General features: G+C 37.3%; 1 protein-coding gene across 1 annotated transcript in view; it reads left to right on the forward strand.

The window, feature by feature from the left end:
• Window positions 1-1141: 1141 nt before the first annotated feature.
• LOC127440665 (sickle tail protein homolog) overlaps window positions 1142-27899 on the forward strand; it is a 79393-nt gene continuing 52635 nt past the window's right edge. The window contains exon 1 of the mRNA XM_051697388.1: window positions 1142-1340. Coding sequence (XP_051553348.1) covers window positions 1142-1340 — 199 coding nt within the window. The remainder of the gene's footprint in view (window positions 1341-27899) is intronic.

The following is a 27899-nucleotide window of genomic DNA, read 5'->3' on the forward strand; positions in this document are numbered from 1 at the left end:
TTGGAGAATCCTGCCTTAAGTGAAGTGTGATCAAAAATCATCACATACTTTGGTGTCTTGTGTGAGGCCAAGTTCATTTCAGTTGGTGCCAGGGTGATTCTCACTTCAACAAACCTCAAGCTGGCCATAAGCAAACATTTTCAGTATAAAAAAAAAAAATATATATATATATATATATATATATATATATATATATATATATATATATATATATATCTGGCCATGTCTGATTATTGGGCCATATCTGATTATTGGGGGGACATGTCCCCCTCAATGTATATTGTGGTTACAGCCCTGCCTCACAGTATGAGCCAGGGAAGGGGAGCACACGAGCTTCCACAGGCAGCCTATCATAGCCACGTACATGGGATCTCTCTCTCTTCTCTATTCAGTCCCCCCTCTCTCTCTCTCTCTCTCTCTCTCTCTCTCTTTGCCCAAGTGTGGCTTATAGCTGTGTCTCTGGTCTCCATGCACACCAGTGGCAAGGCAACTGTCAAACAGTGATTATCTCAGCTGCTTCCCTGGTTAAATCTGCTTGCCGAATTTACACAGAGATTACCTCTGCATTAAGAGTACTGTTTTACCACCAACTACACAAGTAGATTAGAGCTTGATGTTTGCATGGCATTGGATTATCAGAAGGATCATTTCTCCAAAGCACGAGAAGTGATTAGAAAGGCAGAGGGTGAGAAGAGCACACTGAAGCCACAAGACCCTTTGAGCTGCAGTTTCGCTTTGAAGACCTTCAGCATAGTGTGTCAGTGTGTGTGTGAGTTTAATAATCTTTATTCTTCAAGTGATCTAAATTCTTCTCGCCTCATATTTGGATTGTGCATGTTTTAGTAAAGCATGCAGTTGTGTCCTCACTATTGAGTCTCAAGCTGTGCATATCCAAGCTGTGTTCTGTCCAAGGAATCCTGATCTACTCTGATGGTGAAAATCTATTTCATTCTCCAGCATTCTTCAGAGCAAAAAGAGACAATGGACGTCATCAGAGAAGAACCACTGGTGAATTAGTTGTATGTTAGGCTCTCTGCGAAGTTTGGAGAGGTGAAGGTGTGTGCAGGAGTGTGCAGTTTCAGAAGGAAGGGAGAACTTTGGGAGAGTCCCTCACAAGTGTGCTTCAGGAGAACCTGGAGAGATGTCCAAACCTTCACGACTGGTCAAACCCTCCATGCAATCCCGAAAGGAACCTCCAGGGAGCCACTCGCACATGCTGGTAGTTGGGGAAAGGTTGATGAGGGCTGGCAGTGAGGGCAACCTGCAGAGATCCAGACCACCCCAGCAACAAAAGCAATCTGACATACAAGACAAAGCACCTAAATTGGGATCCAATCAAGGTACAAGTATCACCACTGACTGCTTCACAAATTTGAGTGGTGTTGGCAGTGGTTGTTTGTTTTTTTTTTTGGTCCTATCGCAAACTCTCACTGTGTTATCTTTCATCTATGTCACAAAAATTTACCACATCACAAATATTTAGTTTTTGTTTTGTCATCCTATTTCAGTTTGGAATACGCGGTGCATATTTGCTATGCTTTTTCACACTACCGATGTAACAAAGCAGTCTCTATTAGACAAATGACCCCAAAAATACACACACACACACACACACACACACACACACACACACACACACACACACACACTCACACAAACACACACACACACACAGTGCATGCTTACAGTTCCGCCGTGGGTTTAAATTGGCCCGTCTGAGGAGAGTGGTGGGTTATTGTATGGCTTGTCTGACTGCAGCACATAGTGTGCTTGTATGGTTTGGCTGATGTCCTCTCTATTTGGGGGATTAAGACAGGCATTTGACCCTCACTGTTCACTCTGCTGATTAGTTACAATCCCTTCCTCATCATCAATTTCTTTCACATCACTTGATCTCATCTCTGCTAATCACACCACCCACACTCTGCTAGATCCATACAGAAAGTTACACATATTTTAGAATGCCCCGATCTAAGTGATTATATACTATGTAGATGAGTGCACAGCTTTATTTATGAAATGTTGATTTAAGCATTGAAAAAGGCCTTAATTGGTTAAGATGATTAATGACCTATTGACTGACATTAGACTGATTTAGATTTTTTTATTATTATTATTCCGCTGAAACTCTTGAAAAAGTTTTTAACAAAGTAACTCCTGAATTAGTTTTAAATATTTATTTTAAATGGCTTTTAAACATCTTATAAAGGCTTTTAATAGTTTTTATCTATTATAATTTAACAAGATTTCACCATTAAAATACCTAGAGATGTTGGCATGGCATTAAAAACTAACATGGTTTAAAAAATCAGACTGATTCATTTTTATGTTAACTTTATAATCTAAACTAATCTAATTTATAATCTAATATAAGATATAGTTTAGAAAATTGGCTTTTGCAGACAACATTATTCTCAAGTGGGCCTGAAAAGGATTTTAGAGAACAATGTGATGCTTAGAAATAAGCAGCAGTGATGGGAAGATTTCTCAGTTGTTGTTGACTTTTGATAGTGTGGTTAGGCAAATGTTTAAAGGATTTGTGACTGCTCTAATTAGGTTGGTTTAGAAACCACATGGTAGCTAATGGGTATAAGGACCTGTGGTTCAGCCTTCTCAAGTCAATTCACATCAAATCTGAGACTGACTCTCTCTTGTATAATATATATGCCACAACTCAGTGGATACAGCACAAAATATGGCTTATTTAATTAACTGAATGAAAATCTGTTGTAAAAACAACAGAAATTATTTTTTTACCCCAATTTCATTTTGAACACATATCTACAATCTGTTCTAATCAATGTCTTATTGATTATTGTAACAATGAAATTAAGTATAACTTTAGCTTGCCACCTCTTTTCCATACCAGATTGATCTCATTGAAACAGTAAAAACAGCTAAAATCGGTCTTTACTTACCGAAATCCAAAACACTGCACCTCGAGGCCAAAGCAGTATGTGTTGTTGGGTGTCTGGGCATGTGTGTGCTCCAGTTTATGGTTGAAATGTCTGGCTGGCACCAACTACATTTAGTAGTTATCACACAGAGACATGTAGCAGTGGAGTCTGACACCAAGCAGGAACGGAGCTGGATAGGAATCCTGAGGTTGAGACAGGGATACAAATAGAATAATATAAAAGATCATGATAAATGTTTCTGGTTCTGGTAGACCTAACTAAAGCAGCCTAATTGTGAGTTGATGGATAAATTAGGTGTATGCCTAGCTAAATAGATGAGTCTTTAGTCTAGACTTAAACTCAGTGAGTGTGTCTGCATCCCGAACAGTGTTAGGGAGATTATTCCATAGTTTAGGAGTCAAATAGGAAAAGGATCTACCTCCTTTTGTGGATTTTGATATTCTAGGGTCTATTAACAGGCCAGAATTTTGTGATCATAATGAACGTGATGGAATATAGCATTGTAGAAGATCACTTAAGTACTGCAGGTAGCCAGTTTAACAGGTAGCCAATGTAACGACGATAAAATGGGGCTAATATGATCATATTTCTTGGTTGTACTCAGCACTCTGGCTGCTGCATTTTTAACCAATTGAAGTATATTTATTGAACTTGCTGGACATCCTCCCAGTAATGCATTACAATAATCTAGTCTTGAGGTCATGAACGCATGAATTAGTTTTTCACCATCAGCAACAGAGAGCATGTGTCATAACATAGCAATATTTCTGAGGTGGAAGAATGCTGTTCTACAAACACTGGAAATTGGATTTTCAAAGGACAGATTGGTATCAAATATAACACTTAAATTCTTCGCTGTAGAAGACGATGTAACAGTACATCCATGAAGAGTCAAATTATATTTTAGCAGCTTATTTTTAGAGGTTTTTGGTCCAATAATTAGTACCTCTGTTTTGTCGAAATTGAGTAGAAGGAAATTTCTGGCCATCCAATCTTTGATTTCATTGATACACACTGCTAATTTGGAGAATTGTGAAATTTCGTCGGGTTTCAAAGAAATATAAAGTTGGGTATCATGGGCATAACCGTGGAAACTTATTCCACAATTCCTGATAATATCTCCCAGGGGAAGCATATATAAGGAGAAAAGCAGAGGCCCTAAAACTGATCCCTGTGGCACTCCATACATAACTATTGTTTGATATGACAATTCATCGTTTACATAGACAAAGTGGTAGCGGTCTGCTAAATAGGACCTAAAACATTCTAATGCAAGTCCACAATTGCCAATATAATTCTCAAGCCTATTCAAGAGAATGTCGTGATCTATGGTGTCGAAGGCAGCACTAAGATCTAAAAGCACTAGAAGAGAAATGCAGCCGCGATCAGATGATAGGAGCAAGTCATGTGTAACTCCGAAAAGTGCAGTCTCTGTACTGTGGTGGAGCCTAAATCCTGACTGAAATTGTTCATATATATACTATTTCTCTTTATAATTAAACATAGTTGGAAGGACACTACCTATTCTAGTATTTTTGACATAAATGGGAGATTTGAAATCGGTCTATAATTAGCCAATTCTCCAGAATCAAGCTGTGGCTTCTTAATAAGCGGTTTGATAACTGCCATTTTAAAGTTTCTTGGGACATGTCCTAAGGATAGCAAGGAGTTAATAATATTAAGAAGAGGTCCTGAGATTACAAGGAATACCTCTTTTAAGAGCTTAGTTGGTATTGGATCTAACATACACTACATATTGTGGTTATTTCTATGAGTTTGCTAAAATATGCTGACTTGACAGCTTTTAGTGGCTGTCTGTTGTTACAGACACTATCCTTCCATGCACCGTGAAATATAAGCTGTACAAGATGTAATACAGTGAAGAGAAATGCATATTTTATAAACTGTACCCTCCAATCCTAAACCTAACCATCAGTGAAGTAAAAATGTAATTCTAGGGGGGACAATGCAACCAAATCGCATTGTCACTGACTGTGAAAACACAATTACTGCCTAGTTTCAATGTGGGATGCAAACCCGGGTCTCCCATGCTGCTGACGCAACACTCTATGGTCACACCAAAAGAGTAACTAAACTTGAGCCTATGAAAAACTGCCTGATAGGAGATGCCGCTTGTCAGTGAGTTGGCATAATGTGGCCGATCCTAGGATACTGGAACTTTCAGAAACAACATGCTGACTTCCTGTGTGAACATGTTGCCAATATGATGCAAATTTGCTGCTATTCCATTAGTATTAAGTTGTGTGATTTTTTTTCCTTCCCTTTTCTCACCAATTTGGAATGCCCAATTCCCAATGCACTCTAAGTCCTCATGGTGGCGTAGTAACTCGCTTCAATCCGGGTGGCGGAGCACAAATCTCAGTTGCCTCCGCGTCTGAGACCGTCAATCCGCACATCTTATAACGTGGCTTGTTGAGCGCGTTACTGTGGAGACGTAGCACATGTGGAGGCCCACGCTATTCTCTGCGGCATCCACGCACAACTCACCATGCACCCCACCGAGAGCAAGAACCACACATTATAGCGACCACGAGGAGGTTACCCCATGTGACTCTACCCTCCCTATCAACCGGGCCAATTTGGTTGCTTAGGAGACCTGGCTGGAGTCACTCAGCACGTCCTGGATTCAAACTCGTGACTCCAGGGGTGGTAGTCAGCATCAATACTCACTGAGCTACCCAGGCCCCCTTAAGTGTGATTTTTAATTGTTTGCGAATAGGGCTTATTCATGCTATCAGTCTCCCGTGAATTTCATATGCTGAATTGGTTTTCTTTCACATCAGTGATTTTCACTCACAGTGCTGAGAGGTATGAGTGGCAGACATACTGCCTCAGACTGAAGGCACAGCTTCAGAACCGCTGTCCCCTGCTGTCACCCATTCTCCCGTCAGGTCCGTTAAAAAAGAGATTTATCCCAGAGACAGCACCAATCCTGCTACAAACGTTGCAAATGCATGACATTTCCAAAGGCAGAGACTCGAAGAGTTCCATCTACTCTCAGAGGCTTCAACCATGCTGAAAGAGATTCTTCAGAAAAAAAAAACTGCAGCACCACAAGCAAAAATTACCTCCATGAACTACACCAAGAGCCACCTAATTTGAAAGCCTCTTTTCCTGTGGCCATCTGTGTGGTTCAGTGCATGTTTATGAATAATTCAGATGAACTCCAAATTGTATTTTTGTGTGGCATCTCAATGACAGTTGCTTGATTTGTGCATGACCCCTAGGAAGTACGCAATTTCAATTTGACATCTTTGCTCATGGGCACTCAGTTTTGGAGACAGTGGTTTTTTGAGCCAATCCCCTGAGTTGTAAATAATTTGTCTAAATACTCTTGATTTTCTAAAAAATTACAATCTATCAACTCTGGCTGATAGCACTGTAAGAATGTACAGTCCTGAGCACTTTACCAGCGACTATCCTGAGCTGTAATGTCAAAGGCGGCAGACAGGGAAAAATATAAGTCAATTTATCACGCTTTAGAGCCCTGCAAAAATCGGTCCCTGGCAAAACATCTATGATATAATAAACAAGTAATGTGACTGATATGTTGCTTTTTTCATGTGAAACATATTGGACATTAACTTACTGCTTGCTGATAGCTGAGCCCTGGTCTCTAAGTACTACTTAACTGCCACAAAGTTCTGGCTACCTTCTTTGCATTTGTTTGGCTTCATCGTACTTAGTGATCAATGAAAGACACCTTCAATAATACGATTTTTAATCTTTAATCAAGCTCTCCTAGAAAATCATGAAACATAGCAGACAACACAGCCTGACATTAGGCTAGGTCATAGGACTTAAATGTCCTCCTCTCCCCATTCAATTTTTAAATGTGGATTAAATGGGTGGAAGGGCCAGAACACAGAATAAAACCGCTGTGATAAGATATCTTCATAGATCATCTATTGCTCTTTATAGGCCAACTGCACTTTTGAAAATGAGCATTAGGGCTGCTTGCAATTGTGTGATCCTGTGCTAATATATTTTATATCACAAAATAAATAGTCTATAAAATAGTGACACTTTGATTTTGTGAAAGTTTAGGGAATGGAATGAGAAATATATTTCAGAAGCAAGAGATATTAATCATAATTAGGCTGCAGTGGTGTAGCGGGTAGAGAAATGGTCTGCAAGGTTGGCGATAATTTGGTTATCTATCTACTAAATGGCGTGATTACGTTGGCCGGCTCTGCACCTGCATGGGGAAAATGTCCTCCATTAAACTTTCTTGGAAAATCTTCTGGAATGATGAATTTTAAATGAGTTTACACTTATCAACCCATCAAAGCCAAAGACAGAGACCGAAAGTTTTGAGAGGTGATGCTTTCTTTTAAGAGAGAATGTTTGGAAATCACTGAAATAATTTTTCTTAAAAGGGACCGCTCACCCAAAAATTCACTTACCCTCATGTTTATCCAAATTCATCTGACTTTCTTTTGTCTGTGGAACACAAAAGGAGATGTTAAGCTGTTAGTCTCAGTCACGATGTACTTCCATTGCATTTTTTTTATCTACATTATTCTGCATAACATCTTTTTGTGTTCCACAGAAGAAAGAATGTCAAACTGGTTTGGAACAACATTTCAAAATTGCTCACTTTCGGTCCTGAACATGTAGACTTACTGCAATTACTAAACTGCTTGTTATACAAAGAGAATCAAGATTTCTTCATCTTGCAAGTCAACTGAACTTTAATTCTCTGTAGTTACATAACCTCACATCTGCCTCTAAATCACTAATGTAATACAGGAATTAGACAGATCTAAATGTGCCGTTGCGTCCGCTTAATCTGCAGGAAGCGATATGGTTTGACATCAGTGTGATCTCACACAGGATGTGTGCCTGTCTTGTTCCATTATTCTCTACTGCCCTGTCCAACCTCATTTTTGTCCCCACTACTGGCTTTGCTCTGTGACATTTTTTCCATAGCTCTACAGCAAATTGTCTACAGTCCAAAAACACATATCATCCGCAGCACAACAGTCTCTTCAAAAAAAATAATTGAGCTTTCAAATGATGAAGCTTATTAAGGTTAATGACTTATTTTTACCTAGATTAAATCCACCATTGGCATTAACATTCCAGTTGGTCAGTGACATAATCCACATGAAAGAACTGCATAGAACTGGTAACTACTCTGACACCCAGGGACGTTTCTACCTATAAGTGGCCGCTTAGCTTTGAAACTCTAGCTTTTAGGGTAAAATCAGAACCAGAGCTGCTTCATAACCTGAGTCGAGATCCACACTAGTCTACTTACCTTAGCCTATTCAGGCTGAGTTATGAGAAATGCAATTAATTTCCTTGCTATTATGGTTAGGAAGGATGATTCATTACAGTTAACTTCCCAACTGAGGTTTTAAATTAGTTAATTCTGCTGAGATTTTGGTGTTAATGTCCTATGTTCAGTTGTTAGTCAAGCACATTTTCAGGAGACATTCTAAAAGCAAAGCATGAAAAACATATGGCTTAATGTACAAAAACAATGACCGAGGAGAAATAAAACTTCCTTTTATGTACTGCTACAACAACAAAACTATAACATTTTGAGATTTTTTTACTGTGTTTTGTTTATTTTGGGATAGCTTGACATGTGAGGTAAAGTCATGTAGGTAATCAGTCACTGTCAACATTTCACACGTGCATTGTAAGTGTTGTAACTGGCAGGAGTGATATAGTGGGATGAGAGTTTTAGTATTAAATGGTGTCCTGGGATTATCCATTAGCATAGAGGTCATACTGAATCTTATTTCAAAATTAATGAGGCAAAGTTTGGTTTCTCTTTCTGTTTCTTCTTTTTCCATCATGTATGCTGCTTTTCACTCATACTGCACACACACACACACACACACACACACACACACACACACACACACAATACAAAGAATGAGATACAGAGCAGAGAGAAAGAAATGCTTTTTATTGTCTGACTTTGTGGTTTATTTGATTAGGACAAGATAGCTGGTTTGCTATTTATAGAGTTATAGTCATTACAATTTAAGAAAATTGGCATACCTACACTTACAATGTAAAATGTCACATATAAAGATAATATACAGTATGAAATTGTTCCATATCAAGCTAAAAATTGGCTTTTTTTAACCGAATGGTGAATCTCATGGAAACATGTTCAGGACAATTTCAATAAAAAAAATAAAATAAAAAAAAATGAAATAAAATAATTAAGAAAAAGAAATAAACTAATATATGTTGTGCAATATAAATTAAACTGAAGCCTATTTTTAGTACTATTAAGATTGTGACATTATTTTGTTATGAACATTAAAACTGTGACTCATTTTATGACAATAAAGCACATTTCCTCCAAAATTCTCATAATTGACTATGATGATTCTCATAACTGATACAGTATCTTTCTAAAGCGATACAGGGGGAAAAAATCCAGTTTATTTACAAGAAGTTAAAGTAGCAAACTAACCAAAAACCAAAACAGAACTTGAACAAAGACTAAGTCTCAACAAACTTGACTGTGACCAAGAACAACATAACTTGCAATATCTATGACCATGACCGTACATACAAAGTTGCAACAACAACCATGAACAACATATCAAAGAACAGTACGTGCTCAAAAATAAGGAGAACATGAGGGCTTTAAATAGGCTGTGTCTAGAAGGTAACACCCTGACAGCCTTCCTCTCGCAAGGTTAGGGTTAGGTTTAGGTGTAGAGATTCTGTAGGACTCCAAATAAACACAGTAAACACACTGTGTAAACACTGCATGCGGCTCTCGAGAGACTGTATGTAATCAGGCGGTTAACTTCTAGACATGACCCTCGAAATACATAAATGGTAAGCAGACACACCTGGGAAACATCAAGACAGGAAACTGTAACACAAAGGAACAGAAAGCAGTGAACTAAGACATGACATGGAAATAAACTTCAAAATAAAATAAATAAGATATAGGACATAAATCAAGACAAGAAACAAAAATCCAAACGTGTGAAAATATCTTAATAGTCCTAAAATAGGCTTCATTTTCTTTAGGCAAAATATTACATTTTGTACAATTCACCCAGAAATGTCTTATCAAAAGAATGGAAAGTAAAATAAAGAATAGTGATGGCGAGTTTTCTGTGCTTCTCAGTTATGCTCAAAGTCAGTCACTGGGGTCTTAGCTGAGAGTGAGGCGCCGAAAGTAAAATATTGTGCAAGAAACATTTCTTCCTTATTTAGCTGAACCAAGCCAAATTAATAAAGAGTTTTGTATTTTTTAAATGTCACATTTTAAAATCATCATTAAAATGTATTGTTACAATTGCCTGATATGCCATTGGGCAATCGACATCATACGTCTACAGTTGCAGTATTTGTTTGGCATAATTTGAAGAACTGGAGTTTGACAGTGACGACTTGTTTTAAGGTGCACAATGAGCTCTTTATTACTGCTTAGAAGTAAAGCTCTATCAGAGGTTTGCACCCACTAAACATGCTATAGTAGTTTTCTATGTGAATCCTTAGTAAAAGTTGATGTTTTGTGTTAATAGCTTTTACTGCACACAAGTAAACAGAGAATATGTCATCTTTATGCTTGACTAAAACTGTCCTTTTAGATGCTGTCAAATCACAGAAGAATCTTGTAGCTGTCTTACAAGGACATCACTAAATTGCCCAGTGCTTCAACTGCTGCCAAACAAGCCACATTAAACTGATCAAAAGCCACTATCTTGAACATGCCACACTGTTCTCTTTAGCTAGATATTTGGTTTCTTCATACTTGAGCCCTTGGCTCTGTACCCAATAATATTTTGAGTGCTTTTTCATTTTCTCCCACTGCATCTTAATCTTAATATCATCTTAACTGCCAAAATCAGAGAGGTGAAGTCTGGGTAAATGTTATTTAGTTTTAATTCAAGTCCTTTTTGACGCAGGTGTTCCTAAAAGGATAGTTCAACCAAAAATGAAAATTCCATCATTATGCACTCACCATTATGTTTTGCCAAACCTGTATGACTCTCCTCTGTGAAAAATAAAGGAGATGTTAGGCTGAATGTTAGCCCTTGTCACCATTCACCTTGAAAGGGTTAGGGTATAAGTAAATGATAACAGAATATTCATTTTTGGGTAAACTGTCCCTTTAATGGATGCCATTTGCAGCTTCATTCATTGTAGACACATGGACCAAAGAGTTTAATCATCTGCTTCTTCAGAACTGTCCCTTGGTAGACTGTCCAGATTGCCTAAAATTGCTAGTGGTTTGGTACACTGCCTTTTCAACAAGCTGGTAGGCATGATGTCATGTCTTGGCAAGGTTGTGCACAGCATAAAAAAGGGACTAGATTCCCAGAATGCCCGATCTTTTAACCACTTCATTTCAAATATCATCGTTCCCCAGCTCTGTGCTTGTCTTTCCCTGTCTGATGCACTATTCGGCAGCTTAGACAAACAGAAGAAGAGAGATCCATCTCATGACCATAATGAATTTCTCCTCCTCTCTTCTGTGCTATTTGTGATGTGTTGTACATGCTTACTGAGAGTGTAGTGAACCATAGCAGCATGGCAGTCCAGAGAACCCCGCTTTAGGGCACAAGTGAACTAGATCAATCAGCTTGGCTTTGTCAACCCAGGAGAACCCTCCACCACCTTTGTTACATTTGTGTCCCTCCGTGCACTGTGCCATTCTTCCTGAAAGTCGCACTTAGGTGTCACATTCTGTTGGCAGCCTTTTCATTTTAAATCAATATAACGACTGAGACAAATTTTCCAGTACATCCTTTATGTTTCCTGAAATGTTTGACTGATTTGCATTTTAAAAAATTATAATATCGCTATAACTGATTTCAAAGGTCATGGAAGACATGTTCATCCTCTTTTGTGGGTCCTAACATGATTGTGTTTATTATTGAAAAAAAAAAAGTGTTTTATTTCCAAGTGCGTAATTTAAAGCTCTCATTTGGAAACGGATAAAGAGCCATTCAAATGTGTCTTTATGTCCATCTGGAGTGTGTTTCAATTGTATTTCTGTGTAAACATGTACTATACAGACATCTTTGACAGTTGCAACACATCTTGCTGTTTTTTCAGCATCTTGTGCAGGATCACTGCATTTTTTAGACCAAAGTGATCACACAGGAAGTTGACATGTTGCTACTGAATGTTTCAGTACCCTGACATAGACCCCAATTCTGGTGACTTACTGTCAAGGGACATATTCCATCAGACATATTTGCATCAGTTCAAATGTGTTTATCTTTTCCTTTGGCGTGACTGATAGCATGATGTGTCAGAAGCCTCAGAGACCTACGTTATAGTGCTGCATTGAATCCAGAAAGTAATCCCATTGACATAATCAGTGGTGAGCGCAATTTGGAGGTTGCATTTTCCCTCTAAGTTTCAGTGCATTACATTATTTAAAACTGAAAACACCTCGCTTTCCAACTCGTTTTTGGTGCCCCTCTGTGGACATTTCTCCTGGACACTGGAGATCATATGTTTCCATATGTTCAAAAACACTTCCTTCTTCGGCCACTGGGGGCAGTGGTCGCATTTTGGTAAGCACAGACTGATTTTAGCTCAAGAACTCTCAACCTGCTGTCGCTGAATTCACAGTGAGATCAATCCATTTTAGACACTATGTCAAGTTAAAAAGAACTTTAAAACTTGCTTCAAAAGACACCTGCTTTCTGTTCTATTTGTTGCACTACATCTAGCTTTTTTTAGTTCAAGGACTTGTTGAGTATGAACATCCCATAAGCAGACAAGTCAAGTCATTTTTATTTTTATAGCACGTTTCACAACACACAACATTTCAAAGCAGCTTTACAGAAAATGATGCTTTAACAGAAAATGAAACTGTATTATCTATAGTTTTAGAGTCATCATTGTGCAGTTTAATGAATATATGATATATGATGTAAATTGTGTATAAAAATAAATAATTAAGTAAATAAGTAAATAATAATTGTATTTAGAACCCCAGTGAGTAAGCCAAAGGATACAGGCTGCATTTAGAGCACTCTTGAAGCAATTAAGATCTAATCTAATGCACATTCCACAAATAGAGTACAAAATAGGACCTTAAACTCAAAGAAAGTCTTTTTTTTTTTTTTTTTTTTTTTTGCTTATTGTCTTTTTTAACAAATGTTCAATTAAAGAAAATTCTTACCCTTCAGAAAATGCTGACCGTCAACCTCAAGTGGTGAAAGTAAATATTATATTAGCTGTTTTTTTTTTTTTATATAAGGTTTGCCATTTCTGCCAGAAAACTGTTACTTTCTTGCAATAAACATTAAATATACATCAAAATGAACTTTGACTAAATTTCTAAAATTAATAAATAATTTCATGCAATGTGAACTTTAGGTTACAGTTTATCTAAAATTTCTAATAGTTCTAAAAGAAAGAAGAAGAAAAAAAGAAAGAAAAGAAAGGGGAAAAAAAGGGAATTTGTGCTCCAATGTTTTTTTTAAAGTAATGAGACACCAAAGTACCCTATTTGTGGAAAGTGCCCTAAAACAATAGCATAATAGTGAAAAGCATAAACACAACTGAACAGCACTGATTTGTAGTCCATTTGCCTTATCCAACCAAAATGTCTGAAAGAGTTCCATATGTCTGTCTTGTGTCCTAGAGACCTGATATATTTATACCCTGGGTGGTTGGCTTGGATAAATATCATAAGTGAAGAGCTTAGAGGTGAAACTTATGGGGGTAAATTGGCAGTGGCATTGTTCGGGTCTGTCATTGGTGGAATAAGACTGACCTTCTCAGCGATTTTTATCTGTGTTATTGTTGTCTATCTAATAGGGCTGAAAGGGGACTGACTAAAAATATGTCTTCTGGGCAGCCGTTCATAAAAACGTCAAGTTTGCCCATTGTACTGTACAGCTGGGCGTATGTTATCAATATATTCTCAGTCTCTTTAAAATGTTACAAGTTGTTGGGGAATGTGGACTTGGTTGGGAGGGAAAAGTTATGTGATTTGAAAATTACAGTTTTAAGGTGCAGAACATTTTGAGGTTCTAAAAACCTGTTAACATCAGTAAATCATACTGTATTTAGGCTATACGAATGCAGATACACCTACATGTTTACATACATTTGTCAAGTTAGGCATTAGCTTATTGAAGAGAGTTTTTATTGATTGTTCGTTTTGTGGTTCTTTTGCAGTAGCAGAGTATCATGACAACTTTATTTATCTATTTATTTATCTATTTATTTATTTGGTAGTGAGTCAGTCTACCACTCTGTGTACTGTGAAAATATTTGATAAGCTCTTGGCTCTGTCTTGATTAAACATTTATTGGTTTCAAAGTTCGAGTCAGAACAATGTTCAGCTTGCTAAACTTGTCTGATGTTGTTATTGCAAGTAAAAATCTCAGCACCATAGTACCAAAAGAAGTACTAAATGCAGTTATAAGGCTCATACTTCATTCTAGGCTTTTTCTATCATTTTTTTATAATCAACTCATGACATGATATATGAGAAATCTGACTTCTTATTTAAAAGAATATATATATATATATATATATATATATATATATATATATATATATATATATATATATATATATTTAGATATAACCTTATCCCTGCTGAGAAAACAAAAACAAAAAAATCCTGAATATGCTGAATAAACCAGCCTAAGATGGTTTGCTTATCTAAGCTTTTAGACAAGCTTTAAGACAGGCTGGTCTGGTTTGCTGATTTTAGAGGGGTTTAGGGCACTTGCCTACTGGTAAGGTTGGAGGACCAGCGAAACAGCGAAGTTGGAGGGTCAACGAACAAAACCAGCTTAACACCAGCTTGGTCAGGCTGTAAGAGCAGCTTAAATGAGCTCAGACCAGCAAACCTGCTAAGGCAATTAAAAAAATTATTTTAATTTTTTTCAGAGTTTTGTTAGCAGCCACTTTTTCTTTGTCTTGATGTCTTGTTGAATCTTTCTCTTTCACTCTGTCTGGGGATGGACAGGAAGAGAGGGTGTAGGAAATTGCTAAGGAAACTGGTTATTTACCCCAACAAGCAGAACTAAGCCTCTATTTTCAATTCCTACAAACAATGGACAGGTGTTGGAAACATTATATGGAAAACAATGCAGAGTGGAATTTTTGACATCTTGTGAGAAACATATCACAGATACATATTTTTCTCTCCCTCTTCATTTAGGAGATGTAACACAATCTGCACTCCTGCTTAAGCATTGTTAAAAGTGCTGGTGAACCCTCTGTTATTGTCTGTTCAGGGTCATAGTTAGGGTTTATTGCTGGAAAACTCAGCCCTCACTGACAGTGTGAGTGCTGTGTTTTGAAACATGAAGGAAAGCTCTCAATGGATTCACTGCGTTCTTTGTCTTAAGGCTCTGATGCCATAACCAGTCTCCAAATACACTCTGAAACTACAAACACTTCTTAACTAATTGTGATTGACCTTTGACCTTTTTCAGCCAGTGATCTCTCTGTCACCTCTGTCCTGTTAATGCTGATAGTTTACTAAGTTGAGGCACCATTTCAAGAGTAAGCTGAAACTAAGGTCTTTTGTCCCATTAGTCCAGTGTTTCCCAACTGAGGGTTTTTCATGGAGCTGCAAGGTTTTAATCTGCCAATGCCAAATTAAATTGAATACAATAAATATACATAAATAAAAAATTTTGTGTATGTATGTATGTATATATTTATGTATATATGTATGTATGTGTATGTATGTATATGTATATATGTATATATGTGTGTGTATCTATCTATCTATCTATCTATCTATATATATATATATATATATATATATATATATATATATATATATATATATATATATATATGTAGTCTTATTGTGTATTCTATATATACTTTATTTTCTATTCAATTTTTATTTATTTTTTAATTACATTTTTAATTATGTTTTATCATTATCTATGTCTTGTTGCTGTTTTGTATTGTTGTACACTGGAAGCTCCTGTCACCAAGACAAATTCCTTGTATGTGTAAGCATACTTGGCAATAAAGCTGATTCTGATTCTGATTCTGAAATGTATCAAATAAATATTATATCAATTGAAAACTTTAAAAAACAAATGTATAAAAATAAAACTATCAAAAAAAAAAAAAAAATCATACTCAAAATAAGTTGTTTAAAACAACATGTAAAGATATTAAGAAAGTATTATATTTATTGATTGGTTAGCATAATTTATAATCTCAGGGGGTACTTCAAGTAAATAAATTAGGTCATAGGGATTTGGCTTACAAAAAAGGCTGGGTTCTCTGACATTAGACAAAAGACCCTCCTTTTTACTGCACCTCAGACTCTCACACACTCTAACTTCAGGAAAACTCTATAGGGCAGTTGGGGGAATGCTGTGGTTTGAGCACTGGGTGAAACACTCACATATTTAGTAGAGGGAGGTAGTGTGAGCAATGAGTATCACACCGAGCAGGACATATGCAAACTGACTCTGAGGACATTAAGAGCTGGTGAGTTTTTTATACAACTAAATTACCTCTGTAAAAGTCAAATAATTTATGGGTGCACACATTTCACAAACACAGTGGCTTGTGACACTGATGTCTTCAGATTGTCTTTGCTGCTTTAGAACTCCTTTGTAGAAATTGAACTTTGTCATTGAGATTTATTGCATGCTTTAACAAGCAGAACCTGCCTGTAGTGTGTGGCAATTGAAAGTGCTGCTATTATTTGGACTTTTTAGCTGTCTTTTTTGAAGATTTCTGTTGTTAAACCAGTGTAAAGAGAAAGATACTTCAGATTTTTTTATATATATTTTCATGACGAGCACAAGGTGTATAGTCTAAAACTATATGTTTCGGACTTTGTATTATACTTAGCTCTCTGCCTCTTTGGCTGTTAAAAGACAAGGTAAAGTAGAAGAGTGATTTAATGCCCTTCATTATATAGTATGATCACACCATATAAACAACACTTCTGTTAATAAATGCTATGAAATTGGAAGGCTGATTTGGTGCAGTAGCTTAATTAAAAGATGGTTGTGGATTTAAAAATTGGCTCCAATTATGAGTTTCATGTGTGAAGTCTGCACTGAGGCAAAGTCTTGAAAATGTTTAATGTTGTACATGGCAACTGCACAGAAGCATCTTTAAAATTCAGGGAATGTTTTCTTTTTATTTCTATAAGGAAATGTATCACAAGTGTTTTCTGTGGGTCAACCAGACAAGAGTGATGGTGTTGTATGGTTAAATAACAGAAACAGTGTTCAGCTCAGTTTCTGCTTTGATTTAAAAAGATTGTCATTTGCATAATGTGAGTGTGAAAGGTGCAAAAGGGAGTACATATTTGTGCCAGTGACTAAGACCCACTAATGTCTAAGACTCATCGCACACTTGCATGGAAACTTCATGGCCATGCCCACTCACTTTTAGCATATGAAGTATCACAGTAGCACTGCACTGCACTGCACTTAAAGGAATAGTTCACACAAAAATCTCTCATTATTTACTCAGCCTCATCCCATCCCTGATGTGCATGTCTTTCTTTCGTCGGCAGAACACAAAGATTTAGAAGAATATCTGAGCTCTGTAGGTCCATACAATGCAAGTGTATGGTGACCGAAACTTTGAAGCTTCAAAAAGCACATAAAGGAAGCATACAAATAATCCATAAGACTCCAATGGTTTAATCTATGTCTTCTGAAACAATCCAATCTGTTTTGGGTGAGAACAAACCAAAATATAACTCCTTTTTCACTGTACATCTTGCCAGTGCAGTCTCTAGGCATGATCATGATTTCAAGCTTGATTACACTTCCTTGTGCTTGACGCATGTGCAGAGCTCTAGATGGTGCTAGTAAATGTAATCAAGCAAAAAATCTTAAAGACTGCTGATATTGCCATTTATTATGAAAAAGGGTGAGTTTTTGGTCTGTTCTCATTTAAAACCAATTGGATTGCTTCAAAAGACATTAATTGAACCTCTGGAGTCTTATGGATTACATTTGTGCTGCCTTTATGTGCTTTTTGGAGCTTCAAAGTTTTGGTCATCAATCACTTGCATTGTGCGGTCCTACAAAGCTGAGATATTCTTCTAAAAATCTTACATGAGTGTGAGTAAATGATAAGAGAATTTTCATTTTTGGGTGAACTATTCCTTTAAGATGTAGCAGTCTTAAAATAGGGCCCACTAAGTGGCCATTTCCAGCATTAGTACTAAAGAAGTCATCTCTGTAAATCAAAAGGTTTGTTCCGTAGTAGGAAATAAGTTGTTTGAAAGTATTACGGTCTGTGAAAGATCACGGATATCCTGGTTCTTAGCAAAGAATACATCCCCAGAATAATGTCTGCTTTACAACACTATATACATGCTATAAATTACAGAACCATAGTAATCCCATCTGATAAACAGTTCGTTTTGTAAGGGATGCCTGTTTGGAATTTGAACATTTTCTGTTATATGAGCTAGAAAATTAACCAGCTGTTACAGGTAAATAATTATAAGTGTTAGTAATGGGAGTCACATGATGCGAGGAGCGGACGTGTGAGCGGCAAGCTCTGCGCACTTTGCTAATTTTATTACTATTTGTGTCATAAACCAGTGAGATTCGATACACCCTGATTCTTAACTGTTCTACGAAGACAATATGTCAAAAAATTCAAAATCCTCGGGCTCTGGAGATATTAAAAGACACTTACATGCTCGGGCTGATTCCCCGGAGCAGCAGACCGAAAGCCCCGGACTCAATTCGGAGAAATCCGGCATGAATTGATGAATGTGTTGGCAATGCTGACGAAAGTCGTTGCAGACTTGGAGGATCTGGCTGTAATACGTCAATCGATTACTGCGATGGAGACGAAATTCTGAGTTGGTTACAAGATCGTTGGACGTCGAGAGACGGATTGATTATCTGGAGTCATCGGAGAGGGAATTAGCTGCTAATCCGCTAGCGACCACGATTGACTTGGAACACGTTTTGGAAAAATTGGAAAATCTTGAGAATCGTTGCCTGCAAAACAACGTCCGAATTGTTGGAATTCCTGAGCATGAAAAAGGTCGAGATATGGTGAAGTTCCTAGACGAGCTCTTCCCAAGTCTGCTCGACATTCCAGGCCATATGCTGGAAATCCCAGGGTCCCACTGAGAGAGATATCATGTTACGCGAGGCGAGGAGCAAAGGAGAGCTTTCTTGGAAAAACCACAGCAGTTTCTTGTTCCCAGACTTTGCGAATTCGACAAGAGAGAAACGTTATCAATTCAAGGAATGCAAGAATCTCTTACATAAATGGAAGATCGCTTTTGCACTGATGTTTCTGGCCAAACTGAGATGTCCTTTTCTGCATATAGCGGCACCGTTTTGAGGCCCTCTTCAGCCAGTCGTGGCACATTCGGCATAATGCGGCAGTCCGTTTCAGCTTATCGCCACCCGTTCTGCCCCGCTTCGTGGCCGGCCCACCGGGAAAAGTCCCGGTTCTCCCAATGGCCAGTCCACCCCTGCAGCTCACTGAACATTCGTTGGACTGTTCGAGGAAACTGAACGGCTTTTTTTTTTTTGTGTTTGTGCTGGTTGCTAGAGGCTGGAGTTTGTTTTGTGGAGGAACACACCTTCGAGACAGTTTTGTGAATGAATCTACACATTCTTTATGTTTATTCTGCCTATTGGCTGGAGTTTGTTTTATAGATTATTTTATGTTATGTAATTCTGTCTCACAAAATTTGTATAGAAACACCGGACTTGAGCAATCTGACGGCAAAGTTGTCACGGGGACTCTCGTAGGCATACATGGACTGTTTGAGTTTAGAGGGATGGATGGTTGGCGCTGTCATGCGTGAGGTTAATGCGCACGTTTTCCTTTTTTCTGTTTGTTTGGTTCTGGGGGAAGTTGGAATGTGGTCTTTATAATTTTATTTTTGACACACAATCTATTTTTTCTAATATGTCAAAATGTCAAATGTTAATATGAGTGGATTATCTCTCTCCACGTGGAATGTGAATGGGTTGGGGCACCCCATAAAAAGAAGGAAGGTTATTTATTTTCTTAAATGTAAGAAATATGATATAGTGTTTCTTCAAGAAACACATCTTTCCCTGCAGGAAGCTGAAAAATTTGGAAAGATATGGGGTGGACATGTTTTCTTTAGTACTAGCTCAAGTAAGAGCAGGGGATTCATTACATTGATAAGTAAACCTCTAAAATTCAAATGTCTCAAACAGATTAAAGATAAATTAGGAAGAGTCATTATTGTTTTAGCAGATATTCAGGGGCAAAAATTGATTTTGGCTAATATTTATGCAGCTAACTCTGATGATCAGGGCTTTTTTATAGATTTTGAATGTATGTTGCAAGCCGCTGGCACCTCTCATGATATAATATTGGGAGGCGACTTTAATCTATTGATGGACTCAGTCCTTGATCATAGTGAAGCAAAAGTGTGTAAACCCCCTAGAGAAACACTGACGCTTCACAGGATGTGTAAAAATCTTGGTCTTACAGATATTTGGAGACTTTTAAACCCATCTGGTAGGGACTATAAATTTTTTCCCGCAGTCCAAAAGATTTATTCTAGAATAGACTTTTTATATACACTACCAGTCAAAAGTTTTTTTTTTTTTTTTTTAACATATTAGAATAATAGCAAAGTCATCAAACCTATGGAATAACATAAATGGAACTATGGGAATTATGTTGTGACTAAACAAAATCCAAAATAAATCAAAACTGTGTTATATTTTAGCATCTTCAAAGTAGTCACCCTTTGCCTAAAATTTGCAGACATGTACTCTTGACATTTTCTCAACCAACTTCTTGAGGTATCACGCTGGGATGCTTTTTAAACAGTATTGAAGGAGTTCCCATCTATATGCTGGGCACTTAGTGGCTGCTTTTCTTTATTATTTGGTCAAAGTCATCAATTTCAAAAACGTTTTATTTTTAATTACATTTTAGTTTTATAATAAGTCCCACATTTCTTCTGTCATTGATTGCTCAATTGGAAACATCTTAGTCTCAGATCATGCCCTGGTGAGTTTAGAAGTGTTGCCACATATGGAGAAAAAGAAATCATATAGTTGGCGCTTTAATGTATCCCTTTTGCAAAATCCTGATTTCCAACAAATGGTAAAGACTGGTCCTCAGTGTCCTCTGTGGGCGTGGCTTGGGAGGCACTTAAGGCGGTTCTTAGGAATCGGATCATACAGTATGCCTCATTCATCAAAAAATCCAAAGCATGAGAACTCGTGGAGTTGGAAGAGAATATTAAAAGTACAGAGACAGAACTGAAGTGCCGAATGTCGTCTGATGGCCTCAGAGAATTGACCCGATTGAAATACAGATGTAATACTATTTGGTTATTTAGGGAAAGACGGTCATATTTTGAGTCGGGGGACAAAGCAGGGAAGCTTTTGGCTAGATATATATATATATATCAGAGAGATTCTTTTTCTACTATTCCCTCAGTGAAATCTGCTTGTGGTGAAATTTTTACCTCGGCCATTAATATTAATAATGCTTTGAAAGAATTCTATCTTGATCTTTATAGATCTACGTCTTCGTCTACTGATGAAGACATTAGAAACTTTGTGGAATCATTAAATCTCCCTAAACTGACGACTGAGCAAAAAAATATTCTTGATTCTGAGATAAACTTGGAGGAGCTTGACGAGGTAATTAAGACCCTAACTACAGGCAAGTTTCCGGGGCCAGATGGCTTTGCCGCTGAATTTTTTTAGATCTTATGCTACAGAACTGGCCCCACTTTTGTTAGAAGTTTATACGGAATCATTAAAGAATGGAAAGCTTCCGCCAACCATGACGCAAGCCCGGATCAGTCTGATTCTTATAAAAGGACAAAGATCCAAGAGAGTGTAAGAGTTACCATCCAATTTCCCTGATCCAGCTAGACGTTAAAATTTTGTCAAAAATTTTGGCTAACCGATTAAGTAAAGTTATGACATCTCTTATACATACAGATCAGGTGGGGTTCATTCGGGGCCACAGCTCTTCTGATAACATTAGGCGTTTCATCAATATTAGACTCTGGTCACTGCCATCTCACTTGATGCTGAAAAGGCATTTGATATGGTAGAATGGGGTTATCTTTTTAAGATTTTGGAAATGTATGGGTTCGGGAATACTTTTATTGAATGGATTAAGTTACTTTATAGACACCCGGTAGTGGCCGTGCAAACAAATGGATTAATTTCAGATTATTTTACTCTGGATAGGGGCCCTCTTTCCCCATTATTGTTCTGGGGAGGGGGGCATTAAGTACTTGGGTATTTTATTTCCAGAAAATTTGTGTGATTTAGTTAGAGTTAATTTTGACCCTTTAATAAAAGGTTTCTCGAGCAATGTGGGCAGGTGGGCTTCATTACATTTATCAATGATTGGGAAGGTTAATGTTATTAAAATGAATTGTATTCCAAAATTCAACTACCTGCTACAGTCACTCCCTATAGATGTCCCCCTCTCTTATTTCAAGCAATTTGATAACTTAGCGAAGTCCTTCATTTGGAATGGGAAACTTCCCAGATTACATTTCAGTAAACTTCATAGGCCGATTGATAAAGGTGGGCCCACAGAGTAACTCACAGACAGTGTCACAGTACTTCGATGAGGGTTCTGCTCTCTTTGCTAATGAGTCATTTGTAATACATAAACAGCAATTTGAGTCCCATTTGTACTAATGGTGTAGAATGCAGGGCTCCACCATGGGCCAGCTAAATGGTCTATAAAATAGCACTGGCTGATGAGGCTTAATTGTTGTTGAGGTCTGTTGAAATGCTGATGGCCATGTGTCAGCCTAAATAATTTGAGCTGAGGCATTTGTGTGAGTGGGTGCTGGATAGGTTTGCTGGATTTTCTCATTTAAATTTAAGATTATGAGAAACTAGTCTGATAATTGTAGTATGCAGAGTATATGTGTTGTCACTATCTGCTATAATAATATCAAAGCTTTTAATGTTGGATTTGCCACCCAAAATGTCTGTTTGGAAGAATTCACTCTTACTACATACAGCAGTGGCCAAAAATATTGGCACCCTTGGTAAATATGATCAAAGGCGGCTGTGAAAAAAAAAAAAATCTACATTGTTTATCCTTTTGATCTTTCATTCAAAACATTCACAAAAATCTAACCTTTAATTGAAGTAAAACCATTAAAAGAGGGAAAATATCTCATTATTAAATAAATATTTTTCTCCAAAATACATTGACCACAATAATTGGCGCCTCTAGAAATTATTATGAGTAAAATATATCTGAAGTATATTCCCATTAATGTTTTACATTTTTTAGTACACCTGGGTGCAGGAACATGAAACTGTTCAGCCATGACTTCCTGTTTCACAGGGGTATAAATATGAGGTAACACACATGCCAAATTCCCTTAATCATCAATCACAGTGGGTTAGACTAAAGAATATAGTTCTGATGTGCGGCAAAAGGTTGTTGAGCTTCACAAAATGGGAAGTTGCTATAAGAAAATAGCCAAAGCATTGAAAATGCCGTTTCCACCATCAGGGCAATAACGAACATGTTCCAATCAACTGGAGATCTTAAGAATCGGCCTGGAAAAGGACGTGTGTCCACGCACAGTGAGGAGGATGGTTCAAGTGGCCAAAGAATCTCCAAAGGTCACAGCTGGAGAATTGTAGAAATTAGTTGGGTTTAAAAAAAAATATCAGACATCACCTACATCACCACAAGTTGTTTGGGAGGGTTTCAAGAAAAAAAAGCCTCTGCTCTCATCCAACAACAAACTCAAGTGTCTTCAGTTTGCCAGACACTACTGGAACTTCAAATGCGACCGGGTTTTATGGTCAGATGAAAAAAAAAAAAGCTTTTTGGCAGCAAACACCAGAGATGGGTTTGGCGTACAAAGAGATGAAGTATCCAGTGCCCACTGTTAAATGTGGTGCTGGATCTTGAATGTTGTGGGGTTGTTTTTCTGCCAGAGGTCCTGGATATCTTGTTTGGATACATGGCATCATAGACTCTATCAAATACCACCAGATAAAAAATCAAAACCTGGCTGCCTCTGCCAGAAAGCTTACAATGGGCCCTGGTTGGATCTTCCAGCAGGACAATGATCCAAAACATCAAAATCAACACAAAAATGGTTCACTGATCACAAAATCAAGGTCCTGCCATGGCCATCCCAGTCCCCTGACCTGAACCCCATAGAAAATTTGTGGGGTGAACTGAAGATGAGAGTCCACCAACATAGACCTCTGAATTTAAAGGATCTATAGATATTCAGTATAGAGGAATGGTCTCAGATCCCTTGCCATGTGTTCTCCAACTTCATTAGGCATTATAAGAGAAGACTCAGAGATGTTATCTTGGCAAAGGGAGGATGCAAAAAGCATTGAATAAAAGGGTGCCAATAATTATGGCCAAAGCGTTTTGGAGAAAAATATTTAATAATGAGATATTTCCCCTGTTTCAATTGTTTTACTTTAATTAAAGGTTAGATATTTGTGAATATTTTTGAATGAAAGATCAAAAGGCTAAAATCTGCATTATTTTTTTCACAGCCTTCTTTGCGCATATTTACCAAGGGTGCCAGTATTTTTGGCCACTACTGTATATGTCACGTTAATTTGAGGGTGGAACCAAATGCAGATGCAATTTCAAAAAGGGCTTTATTCAAAATAAAATACAAACCAAAACTCAGGAGGGAGAGAAACAAAGCAAGGCAAAAACAAAAATAAAATAAAAGACAAGACCAACTGAATTTCAGGAACCAATTGGAGACAAGACTTGAATAAAGAGGAAGGCAGGTGCAACTAATGAACTGATAACAAGGCAAATGAGAGGGCGGGGTTATCACTCAAGACAGAAGAGCATGTGGCAATGATAAACCCAAACAAAGCCACATACTAACACACACAATACCAGTGTCAGGATCCAATCACAAAACAACATAAAATGACAACAAAATCCAAAGCCATGTGTTCACACAAGACAGAATAAAACATGGATGTCAGAATCCAGCCACAAAACTATAAACTAAGCCAACAGAAGTGTCTGGATCCTGACAATATGCTTTTGCTGTAGCCTAGCACCTCTTTACCTTCCAGAGTTGTGTTTATAAGGTGTTAAAGGAATAGTTCACCAAAAAAATTAAAAATAAAAATGTCATCATTAACTCCCCCTTCTCATGTTCCAAACCCATATGACTTTTGTTCTTCTGTGAAACACAAAAGGAAATGTTAGGCAATATGTTAGCATCATTTACCATTCACTTTTTAAAGGAACATTCCGGGTTCAATACAAGTTCTCAGTCGACAGCATTTGTGGCATAATGTTGATTTCCACAAAAATTTATTTCGACTCATTCCTCCTTTTCTTTAAAAAAAAAAAAAAAAAGCACAAATTTAGGTTCCAGTGAAGCACTTATAATGGAAGTGAATGGGGCCAATTTGAATGTTAAAATACTCACTGTTTCAAAAGTATAGCCACAAGACATAAAGGATATGTGTGTAAACATGCTTTTAATGTGATAAAATCACTTACTAACCTTTTCTGTTAGTAAGTTATAGCTAATTTTACAACTTTGTTACCATGACGATGTAATGTCAACAAACACTTAAACCCAAAAACGACTGTAAAAATGACAATTTAAACAACTTTACAGCTCAAATAATACATAAGTTTTAACAGAAGAATTAATGCAAGTGCATTTATAAAATTATAAGCTTCATTATAAAATTCCTTTAACTGCATATTTGGGAATGTTGACTGATGCTGTCATTCAGCTTAATCTCTCCTTTTGTGTTCCATGGAAAAAAGAAAGTTATATGGGTTTGGAACAACATGAGAGTGAGTAAATGATGACAAAATTTACATTTTGGGGGTACTAAAAATACTATCCCATCAACTTGATGTTATTGATATCAGTCTGCTGGTCAAAATGTAAACCTGCCCAATAAACAATGAAGTCATGAAGCCATGATCAGATCATTAAAAACTAAAGCAGTCACTGAATAAACTCCTCCAGAGCATCACAAGTGTAGGCGCTGCTCTTGCCTGCTCACATTGCTTCCATAGTCTGTGTTCGATGTACTCTAATGAGCTTTCTCTCTGTGCATGTCCATAGATATTATCGTGCGCCAGAATCCTGGTTTAACTCGGCTGAAGTTCACATCGCTGTATTTGTGTTCCGTCTTTGACATTCTCATGCAAGTTCGTTGCATGAATAATGCTCGTCAGAGAACTAGACAGCGATTTGTTCTGAGCTTGGGGGGAAAAGATATAATTTAAAGAAAAGAAAAATAAACAGAAGTAACGTCACTGTCTCTCCTGCACAGCAGAAATGCTGGTAAACTGATGAGCTTGCCGAAACGGTCATAAGTCGTCCATGTTGAGTTGCTGTGTAATATCAGCTGAGGAACATTTTTCCCCTGTTGCAATTTATCCTGCGTAAAAAAAATTGGATTTACATCTCCCCTCACAAGGCTGCATCATTAATTAAGCAGCAACTGTAGTCAGCTTAGAGCTTTTGAGGGATGTAATGCCATTAATATAGATGGAAAGCCCCACAAACCTTCACCTGCTCCTGAGTATGCACAAAGAGTTTTAACAGTCTCATGAATTCATATCTGCCAACCACAATGTTAGTCTTTGAAAAATTGTAAAAAGTATGACTGCCTCATCATGCGCTTATCTAATTTTCCATGTTTATCACTGATTTCTCAGCTTCAGATAAATAATATTAAATTACAAAAATGTTAGCCGTTGCAGTGGGTGGGCTGCAGCTTAAGCTAGATGAAATGTCAGCCCAGCAAAGTAATGTGTTAAGGCCACTTTCCAGTGTTGGTTTGGGTTTATTGTGAGAGTCTGGGTTAGGGTGTGTGTAAATCACAAGTGAGCAGGAAAAATAGTCAAGGACGAATGAATGGAAAAGGTTGTGCAGGGGGGATCTGGGCTGGGTGATATTTCCTATCTGCCGGTGTTGATGCTAGTGTCCTGATCTGCTAAGTGCAGCACCAAGTTAATGGAAGATTCCAATTCTCTCCACTCATAGAATAGCAGGAAAGGGGGTATAGCTGCAAAATATGTAAACAAAAACACTCTGGAATACTTGCTTCTGATTGGTCAAATGTGGCATTCTGCAAGGAAATAATATTGTATATGTCATTATTTGTATAATGACTGCTAAACTGGATATTTGAGCATTGTTCCTGCCACCAGTCTTCTACACTGTGCTAATTTCATGTGTCTCGTAGTACTCTACAGATTCTTTCTTCTCACATAATAAAATAATTGTAAATCAGTATTTCATGCCTATTTATTTAATATTTGGTATGTAGCTGTGTAATAATAAGTGTTATATTGTACATTCAGTCAGTTATTATGACTAATTAAATCCCTTCAGGATGATAAAATATTTACATTTAGTATTTGTTTAAACAACTTTCTTATCATTTCCTACCTGCCATTTTAACCATTGCTGTATTGTGACCTAGAGCTCCACCTACCTTTATGCATACAACAAGTTCTGTTTACAATATGTTGTTTAGTGAGTCTAAATGAGTCAACATGAACGCATTGGCGTGTAGTTATTAGCGACCTGGTGCAACTTACCTACATCTGTACGATTGTTCGCTTAGAGACATTTTCCAAGACTATGTCATGTGATTTATTTTTGTTTAATTAGACTACTAAAGGAATCAATTCTTCTCATACTCTCAAGTGCCCATTCACTCATGTGCCATCTGCAGCAAAAGCCATTCACACATCTGTCTAAAGTAAGATATGCCCATGATAATTCTTTTGTCTTTATTCTGAACATTATCAGAATATAATGTAATATATATACTTATCTTTTCAATAGTATCAGTGTCATTATTATAAATCACAGTAACAGTGTGTAACCGGCGCATATAATGGCATATTAGCACATTAGCGCCACATTTTAGTTTAACACATTTGGTTAAGGTTTTACATGTAGCATCCTCATATTTAAATGTTCTTCAAAATGCCTCCTACAATGGTGTGGCGGGTGTCTGAATATTTGGAAACAGTATACCG

Source organism: Myxocyprinus asiaticus, chromosome 5 (genome assembly GCF_019703515.2).
Source record: "Myxocyprinus asiaticus isolate MX2 ecotype Aquarium Trade chromosome 5, UBuf_Myxa_2, whole genome shotgun sequence".
Classification (NCBI taxonomy): domain Eukaryota; kingdom Metazoa; phylum Chordata; class Actinopteri; order Cypriniformes; family Catostomidae; genus Myxocyprinus; species Myxocyprinus asiaticus.